We start from the raw sequence: 23,437 nt of genomic DNA, 5'->3' as shown, positions 1-23,437 counted from the left end.
GGATCAGGATAAACAAATAGGCTGAATAGATGTTTATTCAGGGAGAAATAACTTACATCCAAGACAGATGAACACCAGCAAGTTCCACCGGATGCTCTGCAGTCCGAGTTCCCCCAGCCAGAGTGCTTTTCCGGGCTCTTCCTCAGACCTCCTTCCACAGGTCACTTCCGCCCATGGCTCCACCCCCCAATGGGCGTGATCAGTGCCACAGAAGGACTATCTCACTACAGATGCCCTTATCCAATGATATTTACTCACTATCATGGAGTCTGGTAAGTTCTAGGGACACAAAATAAATGATACATATGCCCCTGTTCTGGACCAAAGGAACAGAAACATTTTCCATGTTAGGAAATATGAGTATTAGAAAGAATGAAAGAGTGATACGCTAAGCCTCCTCAGACATTACCCTGCACTGCAGGGAAGATACCTACAGGCAACTCCCACAGGACAGTTTTACAAGCAAAGGCCAAGGATCAAGACTTCTGGGGAAAATGTGTGTGTGCAATTAACATAGCTTTGCTTCACTGCAGAAAGAAGTAAGATCATGTTTTCCACACCCTCATGACTCACTTCTGCAAACACTACAAAGAAATGGCTTTATTTCAGTGACCAATCTAATTTTCTACTGGATTCAGTGCAGGAAAGAATAATCTTAAATAGCCTGGGTTTATGCTACTTCAAAGAGCAAAGAAATTAAGGTTTTACACTTTCAAGATGAAAGGCCAACTTCAAAAGCACATTGAAAAATTAAACAAGAAGTCTAACTCCCCCCGTAGAGAAAAATCACATTGAAGCAGTAGTTGGTACAACATTGTATTAAAAACCACAACATATTAATCACCACACTGTATTTTTAAGAGGGCTAGCTGATATCAATATATAGAAAAAGCATCTGTGGTTCTGACAAATAGTGTCAGCATAGGCTTTCTCTGCCAGGAAGTTTCAAACTCATAGACCTGTCAATGTGGCACTTTCTGTTCAAAGGGGAAAAAAGTAAATGAAGCTTGTCTTCCTTCTGTGCATCTCAAGCCCTGATGGTAGCTATTTATCAGGGCTAAAGTAGTCCTTCCAGGTCTGTTATGAGTATCCATGAGATTGTCAAGGATTTACAGTCCTACGCTTTTGCTTCCAGATAAATGAATATTGTAAAAGTGTGTTATACTATATGAGGCCATAAAATACTCCAAGTAAAGTCCCCATGTCACAACTTTTACTCGGAGAAGTCTGTCCATGCTCTGTAGATTTAAAGCTCTCCTTCAGCCTTGAGCTGCCCACACCATCTCACCTGAGTTTCTCAATCCTTCCACATTTTGGCTTGAGAGAAATATCCCAACCCCCAGAGGCTTTTAGGTGATATTTCTTGGAGGAGGAATATTTCATAGGTTCCATTCCAGGTGACCATTGATGACATGATAAAAGAGAGAGAAAGTAAAGAAGAGCTTTTGCTAATGCAGAATGGAGCCCCAGTGATGATCTCATGCGTTTGAGATCTTGAAAAATCACTGCATTTCCTTGTGTTTTTAACCCTTCCTCCCCCAAATAGAAAAATAATTCCTCTGTCAAAGGTTTGTTGGGAAAATGAAATGAACTCACACACTTAAAAGATGTCTGAATTTATTTGTTAAGTTGGTATTTTCATATGTACATGTTCTTATACTTTGTCCTCCTTCACCCTCCTCCCACACTGCCCATACTCATTGCCTGTTCCATCACTGTGAAGAGACACCATGACCACAGCAACTTCTATAAAGAAAAGCATTTAATTGAGGATTACAGTTTGGGATTTAGTCCATTATCCTCAGGGCGGGAGCATGATGGCACATAAGCAGACATGGTACCTGAGAGTTCTACATCAATCAGAAAGCAGCAGCAAGAGAGAGAATCTGGTCATGGCTCGAGCATGTGAAAACCGAAGCCCACGCCCAGTGACATACTTCTGATGAGGCCACACCTACTCCAACAAGGCCACACTGCCTAATCCCTGTCAAGTGGCACCACTCCCTAATAGCTAAGCATTCAAATCTATGAGCATTCCTATTCAAACTACTATATCCCCTCTAGCTCCTCTTGGTAGTCCCACTATTCCCAAATAATCCCACACTTCTGCTTTCATATAACATACATTCCATTACATTGTTTTCCCTCCTCTCTCTCTGTTATGATTTTTCCTTCTCTTCTTCTCTGTTTCTGTCTCTCTCCTCTCTCTGTCTCTGTATCTGTCTGTCTGTCTCTCTCTCTCACTGCTTTCTTTCCTAGTTTTATGTTCTATAAACACACACACATATGCATAATATATATGTATTGTGTATATATATATATGTATGTATGTTTGTATGTATACATACATGCATGTGTGTACATATATATATGTGTGTGTGTGTGTGTGTGTATAAAATCTAGTATTCTATAAATGAAAGAAGATGTGTATTATTTAGTTTGGCTTATTTTTCCTAGTAGAGCAAATTCCAGTTTTATACAATTTTTTTTCACAAATGCTGTGACATCATTTATCTTTGTTGCTAAATAGAATTCCAGTGTATGTATGCACATTTTTTATCCATTCATCTACATGTAAGCTATTGAAAATAGTGCAACAATTATAAACATAGATATATAAATATAGTTGTGTTGCATGGGATATATACCCAAGTAGTATAGTTGAGTCATATGGTAGTTCTACTGTACTATTGCAAGGAAACTCCATAGTGACTACTATAGTTACTGCATTAATATATATTCCTGATGGGAGATGTCATTCTGTATATATGTTTCTCATACTGGTTAATGAATAAAGCACTGTTGGCCAATAGGAAAGGAAGATAGGAGGGGCTAGGAGACAAGGAGGAAAGAGGAAGTAGGAAGGAGGAGTCAAGATGGAAGACAGAGAGAACAGAATGCTGGCGGGCTCTCTCTCCGGTAAGATAAGACCATGTGGAGATTAATATAAATGGGTTAATACTAAGACAGAGCTAGCTGATAAGAAACAAGTACCTGGCCAACAGCATTATATCTAATACAGAGTCCCGGTGTGTTATTTGGGGCTGGCGCGGCAGCAGGACAAGACCAGCAGTGGGTGGAAAAACCTAACTCCTTACATATTCCCACTTTCCTTGCACCCTTACGAGAAGTTATTGTTATTTTCTGACTTGTGTGAGATGGAATCCCATGGAGAGTATTTAGATTTTTTTAAATAAAATATAATTACATCATTTCCCTGTAGGTCATTTTGTTCTCGATTTTCCTTTTCTTAGAACACACTTGTTATTCACTGTTTTTTATATAGTTTTGTATTAAGCCTAAATCTTTTCTTTAGACTAAAAGGGGAATTGTAGTGAGATAGTCCTTCTGTGGCACTGACCACACCCATTGGGGGGTGGAGCCATGGGCGGAAGTGACCTGTGGAAGGAGGTCGGAGGGGGCGAGGAAAGGCGCTCTCTTTCTGGCGTGACTCGGACAGGAGAAGATCGGGTTGAATTTCCTGGTGTTCATCTGTCTAGGTTGTAAGTTATTTCTCCCAGAATAAACATCTATTCGGCCTATTTGCTTATCCTGATCCTTATTAACCGCAATATTTCCCCCATTCCCTTCCCTCTCCCATATCACTATCTCAAATTCATAGACTCTATTTTTTAATTATTGATATACATAATATATATTTCTAAGTATGTAAATATAACCTGAATAGTCTATATAATGTTATTTATATGTAAATTATTTCAAAGCTGACCACTTAGTATTCAAAAACCAACGTATAGGATTTTCCTGAGGGAAGACTATTTCTCCTGCTCTTGTCTTTCCTTGGTTGCCTGTGGCTCTTTGTCTAGGCTGAAGCCACATGAGATTTCCAGATCAGTGTGTCATCCTCATCCAGGTCTTCTTTAGGCAGCCATTGATGAGGCTTTGTGGTTGTAGCATCTCTGACATTTCTATAGGTTATTTTTAATTTTATTTTTAAAGTTGTAACATAATTACATCATTTTGTCCTTCCATTTCTTCCCCCCAAACTCTCTAAACTATCCTCCTTGCTTTCTTACAAATTCATGGTCTCTTTTTCACTAATTGCTCTGAGTATGTGTGTGTGTGTGTGTGTGTGTGTGTGTGTGTGTGTGTGTGTGAGCACGCGAACGTGCGTGTGCCTAAATGTATCTGCTCACTCTGTTTAATGTTACTCATATTTATGTTTTCAAGCCTGACATTTGATATTGGATAACAAACTGGCATGCTTTTCCCTGGAGAAGACAAACTTCCCACTTTCAGCATTCTGCAGTTGCCTGCAGTTCCATGCATAGGGTCAGTGCCTCAAGGTCTTTCCCCTGTCTGCTCTGTGTTGTCTCTGTTCAGTTCATGCTTGGGCAGTCACATTGGTGACATTTTATAGGTATAACTTCTGGCATCACTAGAAAACACAGCCTAAAGGAAACTCCCTGATCCTCTGACTTTTATAATCTTTCTGTCTCCTCTTCCTCAGTGTTCCATGGAAGCTCTTTTATAAAATATATCCATTGGGAACAAAGCCACAACTCTGCATTTTGATTAGATGTGTTTTTCTACAGAGGTCTGCATTTGCTGCAAAGATGTTTCGCTTACTACATAAAGCATTAGATGACACTGTGAATACCAACAAATATATAGAATGTAGCTGGGAATTACCCTGGTTTAGTAAAGTGGTTGTTGTTAGTTCTCTCTCAAGATCTATGATGTCACTGTCCCCAGGTAGTTATCTAGGTTTCCATTACTAGTCATGGTTTTCCTCTTGCTGAATGAGCCTGAAGTTCAATTACAGAGCCGTTGGTTACTACCAAAGCATGTTCCACTATTCTACCCTTGGGGTTATCACACCATGCTGGTCAGTGTTGTAGTTTAAAAGCATCATAGCTAGGCCTACATGTCTGCTTTTGTGTCAGAATTATACGGTTGTGTTACTATGACATTATAATATAGTTTAAAACCAGGTGTTGTCTATGACACAAACAACATTGTTCTTTCTGCTTAGGATCAAGCTAGCTATTCCAGGTTTTATTGATTTTTTTTTCTTTTTCTAGATCTTTGAAGAAGATAATTGAGGTTTCAATGGTGCTTATATTTGTCCTGTAGATTTTTGGTAAAATAACCATATGCAATATGGGTTTTGCCAATCAATAAACACACAAGGTCTTCCCATCTTCTAGTGTCTTCAATTTTTTCTCCATCGCTTTAAATCTTTTATTATAAAAGTCTCTATTTTGCTTGGTTAGGTTTGATTTTGTTTTGTTTTAGCAGTTGGTAGTTCTTTGGCCTTTTATTATTCTCTGATTGTTCATTATTGTTATGTAAAAGGTTATTGATTTTTGTATGCTTATTTTATATCCTGCTAATATACTGAAATACTTATCAGACCTAGGGGGTTTTCTGTGGAGTCACTAGGGATTTTCAAGTATACTATAATGTCACCTGCAAATAGGGAAATTTTATTTATTTCTTATGTGTATCCCTTTTATTTCTCTTGATTTAATGCGCTAACACTTTAAGCTCTATAATAAGGTGGAAGATAATGGACACTATTTCACTTCTGAATTTTTTAGGAAATACTTGTAGTGTTTCCCTATTTAATACAATGTTGTTTGTAGACTTGTTACACATAGTCTTTCTTATGTTGAGGAATGTTTACACAATTCTTTAGTAGATTCAAGACTTGTATCATACAGGGATGATGAACTGTAGGCTGACTTTTCTTTTACACCTAACAGTTCCCAAATAACTGACACAGGTATTTAGTATTAATTACAAATGCTCAGTCAATAGCTCAGGCTTATTACTAACTAGCTCTTACAACTTAAATTAACAAATTTCTATTGATCTGTGCTGCCCTGAGGGTCATGGTTTTTATCTCTCTAGCATGTCATATTTTCTCTTCATCTGGATGGAGACTATTGACTCAGCCCTTCTTTTTCCCAGCATTCTCTCTGCCCCTAAAATCCTGCCTAGCTATATACTAAACAGCTTTTGATAAGAGAAACACATTTTCACAGTGTACAGAAGGATTATTCCACAGCACTGAACTTTGTCAAAGGACTTTGCTAAAGAAATTTAGACAATCTCATTATTTCTGTCCTTAAGTTAATCTATGTGCTATTTCCAATTTATTGAATGACAACAAATAGTTACAATGTATAATGCTATTGTGTTCTTGAATTCCGCTGCAAAACTGAGAATGTATCTCTGATGAGAATTCATCAGAGAAATTGGTCTATGGGTGTTGTTGCTATTGTTGCTGTGTCCTTTATCCAATTTTGGTACAAGAGTATTGCCGACTTTGGAATCAATTTGGAAGGCAGTATCCCTTCTCATTCTAAATCATAGAACACTTTAAGGAGCAATGGTCTCAGCTCTTCTCTAAAACTTGGTAGAATTTGAAGGCAACCCGCTCGGTCACAAACATTGTTGCTTCATTCTAATTATTTAATATAGATTAATATAGATTTATTATGTTCATGTATTTTTACTTAATTCAGGAAGTCCTGCCCTTTCTAAAGAGAAAAGAGGAGTAGATGGAATAAAGGAAGGTTAGGGGTAGTGGCCAGGAAGAGAGGATGGAGGGGGAAATGTCGTCAAGCTAGGGAAGTAATCAATTTTAAAACTCTTCAGATTTATTCACTTTTTCTGTATTTTCCAATTAGGGAAATATAAATATTCAATGACCTCCTTAATGATTATCTGGATTTCATTTGAATCTGTTGGAAGTACCTCTTTATCACTCATTTTTTATTAATTTTGGTTTTGTCTTTCTTTGATATGTTTGGCTAGGGGCTTGTCAATCTTATTTATTTCTTCATAAAACTATTTTTACATATTGTTCTTTTGTTTTTGTTTCATTCATATCTGCCCTAAACTATAAATTTTTGTCACTACTGATTGGGAATTTGACTTCTGCCAATTTTAAGGTATAACATTAGGTTTATTATTTGTAATCTTTCTGAAATTTTATGTAAACATACATAGATATAAGCTCTCCTCTTCAGAAGTGCCTTTCCTATACCACAATGGCTCTAGTAAATTGTACCTTCATTTTTATTTGATTCACAGAATTCTTTTAATATCCTGCCTGATTTCTTCAAAAATGTACTGATCTTTCAAGAATGTTCCATTCTGTTTCCAAGAATTTGTGTGGTTTTCCTGGCTATTGAATTCTGGGTTCACTACACTATGATCTAATAAAAATGAAAATTTTATTCTGAATCTTTGTATTTGCTAAGAGTTGACTAGTGGACCAGAATTTGGTCACTTGAAAATATTTCATGGATGGCTGGAAAGAATACATATTCTGCTCCTGATAGATAAAATATTCTGTGGATTCTGTTAAGTCTTTTTGATCTATAGTATAAGTTAAGTCTGACATTTGTTGTCTTTTAGTTTGGAGACCTAACAAAAAATGAGTGTGGGGTTATTGAAATCATGTCATTACTATTAATTGTATAAGACTGTATGCATCTTGCCTGGTCTACATAGAGTTACATGATGGCTAGGGCTACATACAGAGACCCTGCCTCAAAAAAAAAAAAAAAAAAAAAAAGAAAAGAAAATGAAAGGAGGAAATGGAAATGGGAAGACCCAATATTAGATAAGTATTTATAATTTTACATCTTCTTGATGAGTGATTCTCTTTTATTAATATATAGTAGCCTTTTTTCTCTCCTGAATAATTTTGGATAGAACTCTATTTTCCTGGTATCAAAATGGCTACTTTTTGCCTATTCACTTGTTAGATTGACCTCCATCTTTTGACTCTCAGTCTATAGTTGTATTTACTGGTGAGGCACACTGCTTGACACAAACAAATATTTCTAGCCAACTCAAACAGTCAGAGTCTGTATTGGTGAGCTGAGGCTATTTACATTTGAGATTATTATTAAAATAGATTCACTAATTCCTGGGAATTTGTTCATTGTTTTTGTGACTGGTTGTTTTAGTGTTTGTTTGTGTTTGTTTTCCCCTCTCCCCTTTGACTTATAAAGGTTTGCTGCTATTTTATGTTGGGCATGATAGATTCCTGCTTTGCTCTGCTTTGTTAATATTCTCCTCTGATGAAATCCATTCTTTCTTTTGCTTTCATCATCTCTATACAATATTCTTTTAAATGCCTGGCAGTTCTGGATTGGAAGTTATGATCTGCCTTACTCTGTGATTGTCTTGATTGTATTTATTATTCTATAATTTTTATTAATTAAGTTTATTCATTTATTTTACATCCTGACTGCAGTTTCCCCTTATTCTTCTCCTCCCTTTCCATCCCCCATCTCCTTTCTGCATCCCCACCCAGTCTACTCTTCAGTTTCTATACAGAAAGGACAGGCTTCCCATGGACATCAACACAGCATGGCATATCAAGTTGAGGTAGGACTAAGCTCCTCTCCTTGTATTAAGGCTGGGTAAGACAACCCTGTATGAAGAATAGGTTTCCAAGCACCAGTCAAAGTGTTAAGGACAGCTTCTGATCCCACTGCTAGGAATCCCACAAGTAGACCAAGCTACACTGTCACACATTTGTAATGGACCTAGGTTGGTTCAATGTAGGCTATCTTACTATTAGTCCAGACTCTATGAACTCTTATGAGCCCAGATTAATTGTTTCTGTGGATTCTCTTGTAATTTCCTTGACTTCAACAATTTTTTAAGAGGCAGATTTTCTGGGTATTACAATCTTGGTTAATTATTTGCTTTCAGGGCTTGAACTGGGCTGTTCCATGCTTTGCTGACTTTTAGAGGTGCTGATGAGGACTCTGATATTTTACTGATTGTCATTGTAGATGAGTCAGCCCTTATCTTTTGCAGCTGTCAATATTGTTTCTTTGCTTTATATTCTGGCACCTTGACTATATTGTGGAGAGGTTCATCTCTGGACCTTTGTACTAGAGATTCAAAATGCTTTTTGTGTTTGGATATTCATTTTTTCTTCTAGAAATTGGACATTTTCTATTACAATTTCATTGAATAAATAATCCAATAAGTAAATATATCATCTATGACTTATTTCAGGTCCTTCTTATATCCCAGTCTTAGGTTTGGTCTCTTTATCATACTCTAGAGTTTTAAGATGTTATGGTCATCATCTTCCATTTCCAAGATACTACCAGGATGAGTTTCTATGGTGATTCTCCAAAAGAGATACTGTATGGCTTACAGAGAAAAGAGATGGTTTAGTAATGGATTTCATAAACCTCAGATATAATTGAAACTGTCACTCAAGCTTAGACTGAAGAATGAGTCTTTTTATGTACTGGACAATGCCTTCAGCAGCCCAGAGGTATAAACAGAAATTTGTTGAGTAAATAGTGAGGAGAAAAATGCAGTAATAGATGCTTAAATGATAGAAAATAAAATCCTTAACTAGACCATGAGTTGAAAATTTTGAAAATATTGCTGGCCCATTCTGATTTTATTAGAGAAAAATCTGAAAAGGAATAAACAGTAACAGGCTCTCTATATTGTCTATTTCCATATAACAAGTCAGCCATCTCCATAAGTAAGGCAGAACTGTAATACATACCCATAAAACAAGCACTTGGGAGGCTGAGCAAGTAGCAACATGTGATCAACACCAGTCTTGGATACAGAAAGACATGATGCCTCAACAAAACATAAAGGGGAAAAATACTTGCCAAAAAATGGCAACCTCAACTAGCAAGATCTGCCCCCTGGCAAAGTAATGGCATGAACATTCTGAAAGTAACCAATCACTTTCTTTTTTGATTTAAATCCTACCCCATAAAATGAAACCAATACCTGTGGCTAGGCAGGTCATAGGCCCTCAGGGAGAACTTATTACTATTGTTTTAGTAAATACACCTAGTATGAAACAAACTCACAGTGGTATATCATTATACCCATAGATTAATGCATCTCTCAGCCCTCATCAGAGAAGCTTCTGTTTGAAGGAGATGGTAATTAGCATAGAAACTAACAAGTAGCAAGAGTGCAGAAAATAAGAGACTGAAGAATGTGCCCTCCTAAATGGAACACACACAACAATTCCTGCTCCCACAGCTCAAGGATCATTGAGGAAGATGGAGTGGGAAGAGAGTAAGAGCCAGAGGTAGTGGGACACTACAAAGAAACAGTATTTTATGGACACAGTGGGGCAGCTACACATATGAACTAAGCACTTGTGATAGCATGTCAAGTCCTGTACAAACCCAAGGCCAAATCCCAGCTTGGAGAAAGAACTTGGACATGAAATCCCACCATAACCATGGAACTTTTGGAGATCATTAGCCAATAGGTAAGAGAGGAGCAGTCAGGGTTTTGTTTTGTTTTGTAAGTGTGTGGCTCCTACTGAGTCAGCTAGGCTCCAGTGGAATGCCACACATACATGTATATTTAAGCAGCAAAAATTGGTCATGATACAATGACCAATTTTAAGGATACAATATTGTATGTACAGAGTATGGAGACTGGATCTGGGAGAGTTGAAACAGGAAGGGTGACATGATAAAAACATAATATATGAAATTCCCAAAGAACTAACAAAAATTTGAAAAGCTCCTATTCCTATTACAAGAGTCTATACTCTGTTATGTATTTTACATATTTTGACTATGTGCACTATGAATAATGTATATTTATTACATTTGTATTTATTTACTCATATACATACCTCCAAAGTAGACAGTGCCTTTTAAACTATATTTGACTTCTAAAAAATTAGATGTCTCACAATATTTATCATATTTGGGGATCTCCTCTAAAATTTATTGTTGAAATTTGTCTTATTCTGATTGATGCAATACTGATAAGTAAGCCTTTTTTCCATTAATTTAAGATTATGAACTTTGAACTGGCTGTTTTCTATTTTAGTTCTCTTCAAACAACAAATTGGCAGAGGTGAACACTTGAGTATGATAACTAAGAAACATCATCAAAAGGATTCACTCTTCAATCTAAGCTTAAGTGACAGATTCAATTTGAGTTTTGAGTTGTATGAAAACCAAGACTAATCAGTCTACACTCAGAAAGCAATCTTTCTGTGTAATTGTCATTCCTTTTTTGATATGGGAACTATCATGGAAAGCAGATCTTGTGAGAAAAATCAGATTTAATCTAAAAGAGGCCAAAGTGAGAGGAATAGATTCCCTGTTCTATCCTGTACACTGCTACAAGACAGTCTACAAGCAATCTAAACCACCATGGAGAATTACTTTTCACAAGGATCCTACACAGCAATTTATTTCTTGTTTTACTTGAATGGAGCCACATTCGTGTACTATCTACCACAAAAATGATATTTCAGACACTTGCACAGGCTACCATAACAAAACACCTCAGAATACTTGCCTTAAACAACAAATTTTGAAGCCCCTGAGTTCAAGACCAAGGTGTCATCAGGTCTGACTACTTACACACAACTACATCTTTGTTTCTTCACAGGGTCATTCATCCCTCTGTGTGTGTTAGCTGTCAGATTGGGTCAACGCCCATTCCAATGACCTCATCTTAGTTGAAATATCTCTTGAGTGGCCCTCTGTACAAATAAACCATATTCTTGAGTTGCTGGAAATTGAAACTTTAACGTATGAATTTGAGGAGGCTACAATTCAGCCCATTTTATTCCAAATCCTTTCTTAAATGCAAAATGCATGTACTTTATCAATTCTTAAATTCAAATTCATATGTATATATGTATACACACACACAATCTTACTTAAAATATGGGTTTAACTGAAGGAAGATCTCCATTCTGATACAAATTCTTTCTACCTGCAAAAGTTGCTGTGCAACAGGTTTTTTCCCCAGATGACACATTCTCTCCAGGGAAAAGTCAATGAGACTCAGGGGGTAAACAAAAGATCACATGTCTAGAAGAACAGAAAAAAACTCTTGATGGCTCCTGTCCCACATTGTACAAAAGAATAAATACCTGCTTAGGAAGACAACAGGCCAGGTGCAAACAGAACTTTTAGCTGTGAGAAGAGATTCCATGGGTCTGTCCACTGCTTACAAGATGCTCAGAAAGCTCCATGCTTGCCACTTTTGTGAGCTTTTCATGATGTACACAAGTTTTTAGACACCCCTGTTCTTTTAAGTAATCCGTCACATATACTTCAATTAGCAACCTCCAGAAATCTCATTGGTTTGCCAACTTGAACGTTTCTACCATTGGGCCATTCACAGGTTCCCATTATGGGGTGAGTAAGTGTGTGTGTGTGTGTGTGTGTGTGTGTGTGTGTGTGTCTGTGTGTGTGTGTGTGTGTGTGTGTTTCATCTCCCCAGAAAAAGTCTGTCACACAACATCTGTGGTGCCAGACAAGTTATCTTACAAAATACAAAGGCAGAAAGGCCACTCTGAAGAGGATAAACCAGGAAAGAGTAGGGATGGGCTCCAAGACTCAGAAATAGCATTCTGAAATATTTATTACATCAGGACACCACTTTTCATGAACAAATTCCACATTTATTTTTCTGAGACAGCAGAATACCAAACTGGAAAATGCAAATAACAAAGTTCACTTTCTCCAAGTCTTGAAGGTTAGAAAGTTTGAAACATAGTGGGATAAATTCTATTGCATTTAAATAATTGAACAAAGTGCTTTACATCTGTATTCTCTGGGCCAGGGTGGCAATAGAGCCCTGTTAACCACGGTCTTCCTTCCATTTTCTTGAAGGGAAACATGTTTGTACCACAGAACAACTCTACTATCTGGCTTGCAGTATGCTTTCCCTTGTCTGGCCCCATCTCTGTCCCCAAATCCAAAGCTGACAGATTTTCTACTAGTGAAAGTTATCATATTTCTGACATCCACTGAGACACCTGGTTAGGTCCTTATGTCATTTCCTGTAACCCCTTCACCAATTGATGGTGTATATGCCGTATTCCTTCCAGAAAACACTTTCACGTTTCTGTGATGTAGATTCACAATTTTTGTTTAAAATTCCTCCTTCATCTATTTCTTCTCATACTTTGTCAGCAACCACAAGAGAGCATATATATGCCTTACTCACAAGCTCTACTTTTCACAATCATTAGAACATTATCTGGCTATATTGTTTGCCATCTCACAAAAATTGTCTTTCCTCCAATAACACTGTTGGAATTTTATCCCAGAATTCACCAGACACAGCTTAAATATTCATATCCTATGAATGAATACTCCATCTATTGTTATGCATGCACATCTCTACAACTATAAAACCCTTCTCTGGTGTTCTCACTAAAGCCCACACTAGAGTTGCCTTTTGTATCTACTGTTTTGTCAATAGTGTCTTAGAGGAAATCCAGGCTCTTGATTACCTACAAAATTCCTTGAACCAACAATAGCCTAGTTCCAAGCACATTTTAAAATAGGTTTTGCATCAGCACCCCACTTTTCATAAACAAATTCCACAGTTCTTTTTCTGGGGCAGCCAAATGACAGACAGGAAGATGTAAATAACAAGGGTTACTCTCTCACAGTTACAAAGGTCAGAAGTGCAAAGGAAACATCAGCACAGGTTGTTTTTCCAAAGCTGTTCTACTTGCAGAAAGGTGGCATCTAGGCCTTCATCTGCTTTCCCATGAATGTGTCTATATGAAATCATTTTTTCCAATAAAACTACTATTCGTATTGAATGGAGCCCACTATCTTGCATTTTGACAGAATCACATTTGCAAAAAAAAAAAAAAAAAAAAAAAATCTATCCAAATAGGATCACATATGAGAGACTGGTTGCTCAAAGACCAAGATGTAACATTTGGAGGGTACATTATACAGGCTAGGGAAAACCTCTGTAAGTTATCTGTCATTTACTGCCATAATCCCATTAAATCAATCTCTACTCCTTTTGCTTTAATATATTTTCATAATGATATACATCTCCTTTCTATGGCCACATCCTTTTAGTTGTGTTAATGTCATAACACAGTCCAAAGAATGCTACATGGTTCCTTAGGGAACCGTGAGAGAGGCTCAATAAATATAAATAAATAAGCCAAGGCAAGGAGTCTTTTACTCAAGTGCATTTTGTTCTCTGGATTGTTCTTGGACATGGAGTCATGCCTCCTGTGACAAGTATTGGCCTTTAATTTGTGAGACAAGTTTATTCTTGTTAGACATCTTTACATAGCTACAGAACCTGATCTGGTGAAAGAATATGCTGTGTGCTGTCGTCATTATACCCTAAATCTGGATATTCTGTGCTTTCTCACATTGAATTTATAGCATGTACCAGTTGACTGTGTTTAAATTGGTCTGTCCTGAGGAAGTTTTGGGAAAGGACTGCTCTGTTAATACTTAGTGTGCACTTACTGGTGATTGTTTACATATTTTTCTGAACTCAAACAATCTTCCTTGGATCACTGCTTTCTTTGCTACCTTCCTGAATAAAAGTACACTGAAACTGAGGTAAACTGTCTACAGCAGTGGACTGTAGTCCACCTCATTCCTTCAGATCCCAAGTTCAAAGCAGATCTGCATAGATCAGTGAAAGCTGACAGATAGTACTAAAGTATTACAATAATCCCAAGACTGTGTTTCCAATTAGAAAATAAAAATGACATTAAAGTCAATTGTGACTAACAAAGTATAGAAAATAAGTTGCAATTATAATTTGTATATGCAAATAGTTCAACTGATCCCTGAGTATAGATGTTGTCTTTACTCATGTGAGATTCATACAACTTCCTATAGGCCATATTATGGGTTTCAGTTGTGTAGATGTCCATGTTAGTTAGATTTGGAATAGTGTCTAATTTCTGGATGGCCTTAACATCATTACCATAATACACTTACAATATGCCTATTATCTTGAAATTTGCTGAAATAACTGACAACACACAGAATTATTTTTTACTTGGAATGAATTTTTTAAGCGCTGTCTTTGGAACTGAATTGCCAAAACCAAGCTTAAATTACTATTGGAATAATGTTTTCAATCTAAATGTTTTTCTTTTTTGTTGTTTTTTTATTAGTAATTTGTACTTCAAATAAGAAGGCCTGTATTTTTCAATGCAATGTCCACTTAGGTTTCTAACACAGAAAACAGGAACAGGAAGGGATAGGATGTGGTCTATTGTTAGTTCTATATGCTCTGTGAACAAATACCCACTTGTGTATGTAACAAAAGGAAAATGAAACGTTATCATTCTGGGCCTTGCCAGGTTAGACTGCAATGCCTGGAGCTCTTCTTGTCTTTCATATTCAATCACAGCAGGATGGATGGTTTTGAGGTTTAGGTCACAAGGAAAGAACTGGCCTAGGAAATTAAAATAACTGCCAACTATTATAAAAAAAAAATATATTTCCAAGTGCACTTTTTTGTGTCTGAATGTCTAAGTAGTTAATCCCATATGAAAGAAAGACTTTAATTAGCTTTCCACAGAGCATATAGAATTAACCAGTAGACCACCAGTGAATGATCTGTGTTTTAATACTGCCTGTGTGATTAAAGGAGATTCTTAACACTAAAAGCAGGCACTTGGCAGAGGAGATGGTTCCACTGGTAAATGTGTTTGTCATCAAGCCTGGTGACCTGTGCTGGGTCACTGGTACCCACACAATGGAGGAGACAAACAACTCAAAGATGTCCCCTTACCTTCATGGATTCCATGGCATACATGTGCCCACACACATGCACAAACACACAAAGATAGGTAGGTGAAAGAGAGAGAGAGGGAAGAGGGAGAGAGGGAGAGAGAGATAAGATAGATAGATAGATAGATAGATAGATAGATAGATAGATAGATAGATGATAGATATGTAATTAAGGTAAATAAATAAAAACAGCCTTTTAAGTACTATGTCACTTGTCTGTGCATCATTCTCCTGTTTCCTGTTGCTGGTAAAATCCTGTACCAAAGACAATGCAAATACTGCCATGAAAAATCCTACTGCCTCAGAAGCAATGTACCTTCTTCAACTTCAGAAATAACCAACACTTGATCAGCCTTTCGATCCAATTGAGTTAAACTTTGTTAGGACATGATGAAAGATTTTAATTTCTCCATCCCAGACTCTCCTCTTACCTAAAATTCACAGGTAGTATAGGTTCCTATTGACTGAGTCTCTTTTCTGCTTGGCTGATGTGGCCTGTCTGTGATCCATCCAGCCCCATCCAGTCCCATCCAGCCCCATCCAGTCCCATCCAGCCCCAGCCAGCCCCAGCCAGCCCCAGCCAGCCCCAGCCAGCCCCAGCCAGCCCCAGCCAGCCCCAGCCAGCCCCAGCCAGCCCTGTACACATCATGGCAACTGCTTCTAACACTCATGTGTTTGTCATTGGTCAAACGTGGTGCTTCAAAGGGTACTTTTCCTTTTTTAAAGTTGATTAGATATTTTTTAATTATTTTTTGGGTTTTCTTTTTTTTAGTTTATGACATAATTCTCCCTTCCCTTTGCTCCCTACAAATCCTCTCATATACTCCTCCTTACTCTCTTTCAAATTTATGGCCTCTTTTTTCTTTACATGTTGTATATGTATGTGTATATACATAAATATTCCTAAAACATGAATACAACCTGTTCAGTAGGTATTTTATGAGGAGATGATTATAATTCTGTAACTTTAGCATTTCATAAAGCAATATAATTTTCCCATCAAAAAAGTCTACTTTTGTATTTATGTAAAACCTAGAATGTGAGTGAGATGACTCATCAAATGAGTGCTTACAACTAAACCTGACAGCCTGGATTCCATTTACAAATACTCTGATAACATTAAAGGATCTTCATTCAGTATTATGCAGAATAATTTCACTCTTAGGCATTTTTGTGTCTATGAATGATTCCAATAAGCTCCACATCCATTTTCAAGGATGGTTCTCTGGCTGTTTATATTTGCTCAAAATGAAATATATGCCTTATCCAAGGAGCATATTTTGATATTACTTGTACACTCATTCTCTCTCTTGATTTACCTAAGTTCATTTGACATGAAGAAATAACAGTAAATAACGTGTATGTTTTATATAAATAACCACTCTAAATTAATTGAATGAGTGACACCCACAATGCACTACTGTGTATAATCTTGGACACTATTTAACCAACTGCATGCCCTTTAATATCATTCCCTTTATATTCACTTTCATTTTTTTATTTAAAAGTTTTGATCACTCTGTCCGGGTGTCTAGAATACATCAATAAAGTAGTAAAAAAAAAAAAAAAAGTACAGAGTAAAGCTAACAAATAAAATGAAAATAGGCACAGACTAAGCAGTACTGGTTGTGCAAGAAAGATTCACATTATTAAACAAGAGTCTTGATTGATAGCTGTTCAAAGGCTTGAGAGAGATGAGAATATTAGCCATTGAAATATCTAGCAGCAGAGTTTTAGGGGAAGAGGTATGTCAAGGAGAATAGTGAAGGGCAGAGGCTTGCCTCAATTGTTCCAGAAAGAATAGGATGTTCTTATATCCAATTTCATTCAGTCCAGTATCCCTTCAGCATACAGCTAAGTCTTACATTCAGCTAATTATTGCAATAAGCAAGTCCATGTAATGAATACTTTCATTTTATTGACAAATGTATGTATCATCACATTGCTAGCATCTCACAAGGTTCATACATTGTTATCATTTTCATTATGCTATAAGCATCACAAGAAGCATGTCCTTGTCATTGTATTTCCCAATATATATTTCTAGACCCAAGCAACAGAACAAACGTTTTCAGATTTAATTTGAAAAACAAAGATTTAAGAGTCTGAGTATAACTTTGTTCCATAAATGGCAGCAATTAAATCTTTTAGTCTTTAGTTTCACAATGAAACAGAGATCATAACCTGTTGATATGTGTGATGCTGAATGAATTAATTAGAGTAGCTTTGAGTTCTACAAATACATGAATAAGAAACATGAGACTACAGAAATGTGATCTCCAGATAAAATGAAATTTAAAGAATAATGACAAAAATCAAGTAACTTGATAGAGCCAATGACAACACTCTTTGAGCTATTGACCTGGATTTTCTGCTCTAATGGTCAATTTCCCATGAGGTCAGTACTAATCACCTGTACCGTGTAGTGTTTAGACCCTAAGGGAAGCATTACCCTCCACATTGGCCATGTCAGGCTTTGTCTGTTTCTAGAATAATGTCTCTCAAGATTCTTAACCTTGCCAACTCTCATCCAAATTCAAACCTTGCAGTCAAACGGCAAGAGGAGTTCATAAATAATGTATTTTTCTGCTTCTGTGATGCCTCATGGGCCATGCATCAGGGTATTCCTTTAAGTTGTGCTGCTATGCCTTAAGATTGTCTTGTTGGATAAAAATTATTATGAAATATTATTTTTAATTATTAAAGAAGTATGAATATATTTGGGATACCCAAGTTACAAGAAATATTAAAAGAGGTAATCATGTCCATGATGCAGTGTGTGGGGCTTTTCATTCTTTCTTGTAAACACAGGAGAGATTTTACTTCATTTATAGACATAAAACGTACTTCCATTCATTTCCTTTCACTCCTGGGGTTGCTCATTGTGCATATATTCTTTGCCTGCTTATTTATCTCCAAGTACATTAGAGACTAATCCTGTGTTTGGTTCTCTCTGCCTTTCATGAACTCAAGGACAGGTAGAGAAAAAACAGAAGTTGGCATTTTTGTGAGACTTTTCCTGGGGAGACACAACACAACTTCTATTGACTCCAGATAGAGAAACAAAGACAGACCAGAGTCCAACTTGATGAAGCAGGAGTTTATTCAGATTACTTATAGGAGTATGGATAAGGCATTTCTTGGAAAAGAGACAAGTCAAAGACAACTACATTACTGAGAAACTCACACTAACACAGTGGATGCTGTCTTGCCCAGGAAGGCTGCATACCTAGAGCTCTATGTGTGACTTATAAACAATGCATCAGAGAATCTCATCCCCTGTGGTTGTTGAATGCCTCCATATCCATGGAGATGGGGAAGAAGCCCATGAATCTTAGAATTTTCACCTTCCCTAGATATGTAAAGTTTGTTTATTTCTTGGGTCTTGTAAACTTACCTCATCCTTCCTGGAGGCCTTAAGGAACCTTACAGATGTTCCAACTAGGAGGAAATTGCTATACAATACTTCAACCCTTTCTCCAACTCTTACATTCTTTTTGTTCTCTCTTCTGTGATGTTTCCTAATCCATGGAGGGGTGTTATAGATGGCCATCTACCCTTTTAACCAATGCATGTTGATAGGTATTGAACTTGGGGCCTCTTGCATGAAAGGCAAGTGCTATGCCACTGAGTTTTATCACCATCTAGATGCTCATCCACAGCCACTGGAGAACTATGTAACAGCACAGTCACTTCTCAGGGCTTCGTGGTTACAAGTCTTTATGATAACCCAAAAGGAAGTTTTGTTCCATGATTTAATATGGGTGAAAAGGTTATGTACAGCAACAGAGGCAACTGTATCACCAAACACTGACTCGGGCACATCCCTAGAGTGCTCTGCATGACTTGGAGGCAGCAAACAAGTCAGATCTCTTCTTCAGAAACTGTTTGTTATTTCTGTAACCTAAGGCAGGATCCCCAAGAACTTGTAATGTTGAACTTTCTGGGATATGTGTATTGTTTACTCTTTGAGTCCCACATGAGCCTCCCACTCTACTCCCAAAGGAAGCATTCCCACTTAGAGCTCCCTAAGCTTTAAAGGGTCTTCCTTCAGGAGGGGAGGTTTCAACTCTGAGGGAGTTGCTACACAATTATCATCCTACTCAAATAGAATCTTCTAGGATATTAAATTTCAAAATTATGGAAACAAAAAAATGAAGCAGTATCCGAAAAGATTCATTTGGAGATTCTGTGGGAAGGACAGGGATTCCTCTTCTTCTTCTGAAAGCAACATCCATCTCTACCTACTAGTAAATGATAATAACACAAATAAATCAAACCAATCACTTACTTATAAATTGAAAGTTAGTGAAATTTCCTTAGATTAATAATTAATAATTACTATTCAGAGAAAATGTCTCTACAAAATAATACTCAGACAGTTGCCTAGTGAGCAAATATTAACCAAATTTAATAGTCTGTAGCTCTGAGAAGACTGTAGTAAATAGTGAAAAGCCAGCCCATATCTTGTAGAATAATATACCTTCATAATAACTTAGTTTCCCTAAATATAGTTTCACTGCTACACATTACATGTTATCACAACCAAACCTAGATCCTGCCTCCCTCTCAGATTTTTGTACGTACTTTCTCTAGGTCAATTTTTGTGTGTTTATATAATACAAATAATCGAACCAGGCTATTATTATGCATTCTAGACAAATGCTCTACCATTGAACTAAATATCCCTATCTCTATTCCATACCAATGAAAATATACTCATTTATCTTTGTATTAGCGTAAGTTACTATTAGGTAGAGATGGAATTGTGGCAAATATACCTTTTGATATTTAGCTTAGATATATATATATATGTATATAGGTATACATATATATGTATATAAAAATATATTTGTTTTTACCATTTACAGTGCTTCAGCTGTTCATAAGTTGTGCTATATATTGTGTGTATTTAGCTATATTGCTTAAAAAATAACTTGTAGAAAGCTACTGAAACTATTCTACTGACTTTTTAAGTCACTCAAAACGATTTTATCCTTTCTCTCCAGGTTGTAAAAATGATGATTATTGTCGTGGTGACATTTGCCATCTGCTGGCTGCCCTATCACATTTATTTCATTCTCACTGCGATCTACCAACAGTTAAATAGGTGGAAATACATCCAACAGATCTATCTGGCCAGTTTCTGGCTAGCAATGAGCTCAACCATGTACAACCCCATCATCTACTGCTGTTTGAATAAAAGGTAAAAGCAATACTGCTGTCACGGGCATCTTACCACTTCACCTTCCCTGGAAGCACATGTCACCCTGGCTTCTTGGTTCTGATTTAAAGTTCAGACATGGGACACAGTGGAAGAACTCAGAGGAAAACACAGAGCTTGCTGTAGACGTTTCTTAGTTCACAAAGTATTCTACCTTAAAACTGAGGGACTCGGAAGTGGCATTACAGCAGTGGTCCTCAACCTTACTAATGCAGTGACCCTTTATACGATTCCTTGTGTAGTGTGTGACCCCCAGCCATAAAACTATCTTCATTGATATTCCATTACTGTAAGTTTGCTACTGTTATGAATCACAATGGAAACGTGTATATTTTCCAATGGTCTTCAGCAGACCCTGTGAGAGGGTCCTTAAACCCCCAAAGCTGTTGTGACACACACAGGTCAAGAACCACTGAACTAGAGGTTTGCCCTGGGTGGTTTTTACATGGGCCAACCTTCTCCTCTTTAAACCTTCAGAATTTTATCTACCAGTATAAAAGAAATCCTCATGAGTGAAGTTTATCCGCAATCCCAAAGATGGGAGAGTTCTTCAAAGAAAATAAAATACACTTTCGACAAGAGAGGGAAATAATGCCATACATGATGAACTCTGTTAAGAAAGTTCTCCTGCCAATATCCTTCAAAATGGGTATAACTATCAAGGCAAGGTGAATTCCTGCCCTTCCCACACAGCCTTGCAGGCTGACAAAGAGTTGTACTTTCCATGGAATGGTGAAAATGTTGACAAGGTCAAGTAAAAGATCCTTTCAAAAAAAAAAAAAAAAAAAAAAACATCATTTGTGTCAAGTGTGCTGGCACATGCCTGTTGTCTCAGTAGAAACTGTGACAAGAGGATTGTGAAATTTGCATTGAGTAAAGGATATGCATCGAGATCCTGTTTTTAAATAAAGTAAGAGCATTTATAAACAATTTAATACTATAAAGAAGATTAACTGTGCCCTCCATATTTTACAAAATTTAAAAAAAAAAATCCTCACCTTCTTGGTATATTGAACACAAAGAGGAGTAAGATACAGTTCCCATGTGGTTGAAAATTCCCTCAATAAGCCAATGGGTTTTATACAACAGTAGAACTGGTTCTCTATGTAAATGTAAGTAACTGCACAGTCTAATTTCCTAGCTTGGGAAGACACCAAGAGATCTGTGCCTTAAGTTGATTAAATACATAATTAATTCTTTTTAAACTAATTGTATAAGCCAGACCTCAATTTAAACCACTGTACAAGCAATAAATCTGTTTTGAATCAATGTCATTTAATCACAAGGTTGTCATATATTTATATATGATTAAATAAAGCCACTAAAATTAACAAGTAATTCTAATATTAAATGAATCTAATTTGCAAATGTGCAATATTTCTGGAAAAGCCTTTATGAAATAGAGGATGCCATTTTTAAATACTTTAACAGGCCAGCCTCTTGCAATTAGTTATGTAAATATATGAGATCATTGCCAACAAGTGGTTTGCCACGGTGATAAACCCCTTGCCATGCTTTTCCAATTTGATGAATTATTTCCCCAATGATGGAAATGATTCTCTTTGAACAAGAACACACAGCACTCATTCTGTAGCATAGAATCAAGCCTCTGTAGAAATTGACTCAATTCAAAACCACTGTAAGCCTACATGCTTTTCAGGGGCATCTGAAGGAAATGCCCACTTGAAAAACGTCTTTTCTCTTCTGCCTCTCAGATTCCGCGCGGGCTTCAAGAGAGCATTTCGTTGGTGTCCTTTCATCCAAGTCTCCAGCTATGACGAGTTGGAGCTCAAGACCACCAGGTTTCATCCTACGCGGCAGAGCAGCCTGTACACCGTGAGCAGAATGGAGTCAGTGACCGTGCTGTTTGACCCCAATGACGGGGACCCAGCCAAGTCTAGCCGCAAGAAAAGAGGGGTGCCCAGAGACCCAAGTGCCAATGGCTGCTCCCGCAAAGATTCCAAATCTGCGTCAACCACGTCAAGCTTCATGAGCTCACCGTATACCTCTGTAGATGAATATTCCTAAATCCATGTCCTGAAGTGAAGGCTGTTATGAAGCCTAGGTCCCCCATTCTCCTAACCATGTCAAGTCCCATCCTAGGTACTTTGAGGAAGCAGAAGGGTAATTACTAGGAAGGGATACTTTAATCAGAAAGAGGGAATATAAATATAACAAAATCTAACAACATATCAACCAGCACAAAGTCTTCATTTTATTCTTTAAAAACTTTAGGACCATAAGCAACAAGCACAAAGTGTGAGTCAGAAAAATGCCCTAAGTGTCCAGTGTCTGTCATTTAACAATTGCAACGCACCTAGCGACACAGAAACAGCATAGAGGTTTCTCAAGAGATTGAGGCTTTACAATACATTACTGAGCAAAGGGAAACAATGCCTATATATAACAAGTTCTGTATTGCTGTGAAAATGGAATGGCAGATGACTGATTTTCCCGCAAGAGCGATGAATAGAGAGTGGTGGATGGTCAACCTCAAAGATTAGGAAGATTTGAAAGTCCTTGCTCAGAAAAAATTCATTTTGTAGAATGAAAATTTTCAGAAATTCCCTCTAAGACATTTAGCAGGAAAGACTATACGGTCAAGTCATTGCCCAAATATACATGTTTTTCTCTTACTTTTTCCAAGGAAATAATTTCAAAAGAAACAAAG

The 23,437-nt window shown here is 37.0% G+C and overlaps 1 protein-coding gene across 1 annotated transcript in view; it reads left to right on the top strand.

The window, feature by feature from the left end:
• Positions 1–22,811, top strand: part of Tacr3 (tachykinin receptor 3) — a 78,964-nt gene extending 56,153 nt beyond the window's left edge. Inside the window, exons 4-5 of the mRNA XM_051185459.1 lie at positions 20,552–20,748; positions 22,482–22,811. Coding sequence (XP_051041416.1) covers positions 20,552–20,748; positions 22,482–22,794 — 510 coding nt within the window. The 3' untranslated portion in view covers positions 22,795–22,811. The remainder of the gene's footprint in view (positions 1–20,551; positions 20,749–22,481) is intronic.
• Positions 22,812–23,437: the final 626 nt, after the last annotated feature.

Source organism: Phodopus roborovskii, unplaced genomic scaffold (genome assembly GCF_943737965.1).
Source record: "Phodopus roborovskii unplaced genomic scaffold, PHOROB, whole genome shotgun sequence".
Taxonomy (NCBI): domain Eukaryota; kingdom Metazoa; phylum Chordata; class Mammalia; order Rodentia; family Cricetidae; genus Phodopus; species Phodopus roborovskii.
This window is presented reverse-complemented; position numbering and strand designations above follow the sequence as displayed.